The sequence below is a fragment of the Eubalaena glacialis genome, chromosome 9 (assembly GCF_028564815.1).
Source record: "Eubalaena glacialis isolate mEubGla1 chromosome 9, mEubGla1.1.hap2.+ XY, whole genome shotgun sequence".
NCBI lineage: Eukaryota > Metazoa > Chordata > Mammalia > Artiodactyla > Balaenidae > Eubalaena > Eubalaena glacialis.
In genome coordinates, this window is record NC_083724.1 from 10,931,168 (window position 1) to 10,937,167 (window position 6,000).

General features: G+C 51.9%; 1 protein-coding gene across 2 annotated transcripts in view; it reads left to right on the forward strand.

Moving 5' to 3' along the window:
* The window catches only part of MAPKAP1 (MAPK associated protein 1), a 238,225-nt gene extending 234,737 nt beyond the window's left edge, over positions 1-3,488 (forward strand). For both annotated transcript variants that reach the window (XM_061199926.1, XM_061199927.1), the window contains one exon: positions 2,946-3,488. In XM_061199926.1, the coding sequence (XP_061055909.1) occupies positions 2,946-3,071 (126 nt within the window). In that variant the 3' untranslated portion in view covers positions 3,072-3,488. The remainder of the gene's footprint in view (positions 1-2,945) is intronic.
* Positions 3,489-6,000: the final 2,512 nt, after the last annotated feature.

Consider the following 6,000-nt stretch of genomic DNA (forward strand, 5'->3'; position numbering starts at 1 on the left):
TATTACATCATGCACAAGACTCCAGGAGAAGTCCCAGCCTGATTTATTTAGAGAGCTAATGATCACGATCCTGATGGAAGATTAAATTTCACGTTTCCGATCTCTGATTTTTAAAGCAGTTTAAATACTTAGCCCAATCTGCCATTCCCAGTGTCTTCGTGGGGCTTTGCACCAACACCAAGTGACTGAGGCCCCACTTGGTAGAAATGTTGCCATTAGAGGTTCTTCTCAGGTCGGTCTTAGATGCAAGTAATACATGTGGTGGTTCTAGAATTGAGGAGTTTCACATAAAATAAGAGCTTTAGACTGAAACTGAAAGGAGGAAATAAGGACCAGAGGCTAATGTCAAAGAAACTATTACAAGCAGGCAACTCTCCATCAAGTTATTTTTATCTCGCTGTGTTTTTCCCCATAGGACCCATTTATTGAGCGCCGACTGTATACAAGACATTTTATGTACATTATCTCATTTCGTCTTCGCAACTGCCCTGCCCAGTGTAGACATTATTATCCCCACTTTATAGACGAGGAAAAAGAGGCCCAAGGCCACAGAGCACATACAGGTGGAGCCTCATCCTGAACCAAGCTGAGGAGTCCCAGACCTGCCCCTTCCCACCCGAGATGGGATTGAGCTAAGCCCTGTGTGGTCCCTAATTCTGCAGGCTTTGAGGTGAATCTCAGAGGAATCATTGGTCTCTTCAAATTGGGTTCTTCTCGTGATCGAGTGATGGAGGCTGTGACTTTATTGACCATGAAAACTCCCTATATTTTTATGCCTTAAGCTGTAAAATGCATTGAAAGTGAAACACTCTATAGTGCATAAAATTGTGCAAGTTTTAAGCCACAGCATATTAACCAGCTAATGGCAGAACAAAGGGCGTTTTTATCTTCTGATTATTACATTAATCTTCCATTAAAATTATCTATGTGATTATCACAAAGCACTGAAGATAATAAATTTAGGAGATAGTTGGCCTGTAGTTGAGGATCATTTTAAAATGCTTTTGTCAAGTTACGTGTGCCAAATATACACTGAAAACAGTAGATTGGTTGAGTGTGCAAACAATCGAACCCAAATATTGCTCTTATTAAGAATGATAAACCTCTTCTTTCCATGCATTGTCTCTAGTGTCCCAAATCGTCACCCGGCCCTGCAGGCCTCATGATTTATTGCTCTCAGCTGGTAACTTGGCGAGGCAGTGGGCCGAGCGCGTCAAGCCTTCTGTACTCACACACCAGCCTTTAACGCCTGCTGCCGGCGACTATCAGAGCAGAAAGTCTGGAGGGGACACCGTGGCAGAGCCCCAGCCCCACGCGAGGCGAGGCATCCGCACCGCCTCCCCGGAGCACCTCGGTTCTTTCTCAGTCCGCAGAGGCCTCTCCCGCTCCGGGCGCAGGACACGTGGTCCTCAGAGTACAATCAACAGAGGCGGCGGCTCGTTTCTCTAGCCAGGAATATTCAGGGTTCTAGTCATAACTTTTAGATATTTGAGGTTGAAGAGAAACAGTGTTTGTTCTCAGAAAGGCCCAGCCAGAGGGCAGCTGGGGCAGTGGAAGGAGCCGGGTCTGAGGGGGTGAGGGGGTGGGGGCCTCTGAGGAGGCCTGGGGCCTGAAGAGCTGGTCCAGGTCCTGGCGCGTACTCTTTCTAGCTTTGTGACCTCGAGTAAATGACGTTATCATTCCTGTGCCTCAGTTTTCTCTGTACAATGGGGATAACAATGGCAGCCATCTCCTAAGGCTGTTGTGAGGGTTAAATGACTCAATCCTTGAAAAGCACTTGGAACGCTGCTGCTGCTGCCACCGCCACCACCACCCAGCCAGGGGCTCATCCTCGCACCAGGTGCAGGTCTGATCACGGCACTGCTGCCCTTCCCTGGCTCCTCCCTGCCTCACCTTGACTGGCCCCTAAGCTTCTGCAGTTCATGGACACCCCCTTGCTGTGTTCCACTGCTGTGCCTTGATGCATGCTGATTCTCCCCACCCCTTGTATACCCCAAACTCCTATTTGTCTCTCAAAACCCATCTCATTCATCCCCTCCGCAAGCCTTCCCTGCCCCACATGTCCCCGATAGTTACTCTCCCCATTCCTTCCTGCTCCTTCTGTATCTGTTGTCACACTTGTTCTGTTGGACACTCACTAGGCCGTGAGGTCCTTGGGACAGGGACCAAGTCTTAATTTTCCCTCTGCCCCTTGAACCAAACATGGGGTGAGGCTCAGATAAGGCAGAAGCTCAGTGCCAAAGGTGATGGTGACAGTAACCATCCAGCATGGGGGGATCTGAAAAGACCCCAAGAGAACCAGGTGGGAGCAGCAACGTGGAGACCTGGGAGGCAGCTGGCTGTGCATCCTGCACAGAGTTTCCACGGCACCTTTCCCGGCTTTGACCCTGACTTCTCGGTGATCCGGGCAGCTTGGTCCTCTTCTCTGAGCCTCACTTTCCTTTTTTATCAAATGAGCCGTAGCTAGTGGGGTGCTTGTGAGCATTAACATACCCCAGCTGGAACCTCTGTACCTGCTGGTGGGAGGCTGAACACAGAGCGTTGTTTTAGTTTGGTTTTCATCCCTGTGACGTCCTTGTCTTTCAGACGAGGGAAGAGGGGGCTCAGAGAAGTTATGTGCGAGCCCAGGGCTGCACGGCAGGCTGGGGGCAGAACCAGGAAGCCCGGTACACAGGCTTCTGGGAGGGACCACGGGCTCTGGAATCAGAAAAGCTCCACCACTGGCTGAAAGGCCTGTACCAGCCTCGTGTCTTCTCCAGGCGTGTTTTCCCGTTGTGCAGTGGGCTCCGGTCCCAGCCTGCGGGGTTGCCGTGATGACTGGACGCCATGCACAGGGGAACACTGGGCCCGGAGGGCGCCCAGCCTGGGGCAGGGCCCTTCCCTTGCTCATCCCAGGCGAGCAGAGTGGCTGGCAAGTGACTGGGCTGTGTCGTCTTGCTTTCTAGGTTAACTACATCCTGGAATCACGAGCAAGCACTGCCCGGGCTGACTATTTTGCTCAAAAACAAAGAAAACTGAACAGACGTACAAGCTTCAGCTTCCAGAAGGAAAAGAAATCAGGGCAACAATGACACTGGCCTCCCGCTTCAATCTGTTGCCATAGCTCAGAGCCTGCCTGCCAGGGCCAGGTGGCCCTAGAGCCCACCCTGTGTCCTGCAGTCCTCGGGGAGGCCAGCCCCTGCCTCACGAGGACAGGGCTGCTGGGCTCTTGGGGAAGGGGGGGCACCCCCTAGAACAGAGCTGGGGACGTTACCACGGGACCGAACCCTGAGTGGTAATGGCTTTGATTAGCAGTGCCCGGGGCCGGACGACACCGAGAGGAGCCACAAGCTGCCCAGCCATCTTCACTGCCTGACGGCCCCGCCCGAAGATGTACATAGCCATGCCCAGACATGTCCTTGCAACTTGATCAAATTTCTTAAACGAAGAACAAAAATGTACGGTTCTTTTTTTTTTCTTCCTTTTAATAAACTCTTTATCATGGTTGGTATGATGGACCATTCTTTGGGGCAGAGGATTGATTATGTTATTCTCTTTAAAATCTGTTCCCATATTGAACAGGCAGATTGGAAAAGCTATGGCTCGATTTTTCAGAAGAAATGTTTAGGATTTAGTCAATAGTTTTAACTATGCCATTCGTTTAAATGAGTGCATTGCTTTGAGGATAGTATCTTACTAAAGTTAGGAAGGGGGCCGAGTGATGTGTGTCCAAGGCTGCGCCATTTTCCCCTTCAGAAGCCTCCTCTCCTCGACTCATCCCAGCACCTCTGATTTCAGGAAGGCAGGACTGCATGTAAAGCTCGGGACTCGGGGAAGTGGGGGTCACACTGAGCTCCCAGCCGGAAGTGGTCTCTTCTGTTTCCTAAATAACAAGTCTAAGTTTCAGCTGACAGTTGGACCCGCATGTGGATTTTTCCTGGACTCGGAAGAGTCTCTGCAGTGCTATCTCGGAGGGGCCTCGGCTCCCTTTCTCCTCTCCTCACAGTGCCTGCCCCCTGGTCTGAGCAGGAAGGAAGTGCTGCTTTCACTACATCAGAGACTGCGGGGCGGGAGGAGCTGCTGCCAGGGGTCCAGCTCCCAGGGGGTGGGGGGCAAGGAATCAGGTATCTGCTGACACCACCCCTCTGGCCACACCTGATGCCTCTGTGGTCCTCGCCAGCCTCTCCAGGGTCCCTCCCAGGGTGACGTCCTTTCGCACTGGCCCTGGCCAAGATGGCGGACTGAGGTTTCATTGAGGACCTGCATTTCAAAGTTTTTTAAATTGTACAGGAAGCGACGTGGCTGAAACAGCCTCTCACAGTTGAGGGTCCGTTTGCACAGAGGCACCTAATGAATTCCTCTTTCATTCTGATCTTTGTTCAGCCAACAGAAGCACCCTTTTCTAATGTCTTCCATTCCTACCCACCCCAGAAACAAAAGAAATATTATTTGTAGCTTGCTATCTGTATTTGAATTTTTAGCAATTTTATATTTAGATATCTTTGAAAAATGTAAATGACTAATTTGGTCATTAAATCTTGTGACATATTCAATATTAAAATAAAAATCGTAAGCACCTTCTTTTACGTATTTCTTTGAATTCTTGAAGTCTTGCGCACATACTGCTGAGGGCGGTGACCTCCATGAATCGCTCTGGGCGGTGACGTTTGCTGGCAGTTGATGCGGTGCCGAGCGGCTCTGAAATGTACCGTGGGCCTCCTTTAATACTGAGCAAGACAGGATGACCCTCTTCACTCAAGGGTGACTTTGAAATCATCACTTCCTTCAGTTACAAAATCAACACCATTCTCATATCCTGAAACAGCACATGTGCAATTTACATGAAACACACACTTTGAAGGAATAATTTAAGGGGAGCACTAACCACTGCCCAGGTCCACCAAATATCGAGACTGTTTAAATTCAGTTTTTCCTCGGCCCCTCCCACACCCGATACCTGGATTTTAAGGTATGACTGTGAGCACCTCTCACCTGTCTCCCCAGGGCCCAGTTTTACAAAGCAGGAGCTCAGCACACCCAGCTTGTGTACCAAGCGACCCAGCAGTCCCCGCCTCCACCTTCCAGCGAGTCTCCTGACCTGGCTCCAGTGTGGGCCCCACGGACCTGATGGTAACTCAGGACGGGGACTTTACCAAGTCTGGGTGGCCTGACAGGCCCTAGCAGTGGTACCTGGAGGCCTGGCCTCCGCTGGCCACTGAGCAGCCCCCATCATCTGAGGGCAGGCTGGGTGCCGGCCCCTCATAAATACGCACGGGCACAGGTGATCCCGCAGCCAGCCGCTGGCAGGTCCTGTCACCACCTCCATTCCAGGGTTGAGGACTTGGGGCTTGGAAGGGTCCCACCTTCCATCTGGGACACACTGAGAGTGACTGAACGGCAGCTGTGCTCTGAGCCTCCGGGCCCTGCCCTCTGTGGCTAGCGGCTGCGGGCCTGAGCCGGGCACTGCCTTAATGGGCCTCGGTTTCCTCATCTATAAATGCAGGTGCTGGAGTAGGTGGTCCCTGCAGACCCTTCTAGAGAATGTCTTAAATGTCTCAGAATCACAGTGAGCCCAAACTTCCTTCCAGTGGTTTCTGCTTTCCAAAACTTGCAGGAGCTCCTCTGCATCTGAACAAGAAGCTAAGAGTTGAGGAATACTGTGAGCTCGCTTCGTCCAGCCTCCTCCCTGGAGCAGTAAATGTATGTTCCCTCCCAGGGTCTTTGGGCCTCAGCCTGCAGACCTCCAGCGACAGGGCGCACTGCCATTCAGGTCAGTGCTTTTCCTTGTTGGCCTGTTTGGTCCCCCTTGGCCAGGACTCCCCGGGCCTGTGCTGCCAGCCCTGCGTGCCGGGTCCCTCTTCCCACCCGGCATGGCAGCTACCTCCTAACCCCTCTCCTCCCTGGTCCCCGGGACCAGTCTCTGCACTGCCTCAGGGGGCCCCTCAGCTGTGTGGAGATCATGTTGACATCCGTCTGAGTCTTCTCTCCATGGGTTAAAAAGCTGGAAGGTTGTGCCCTCCC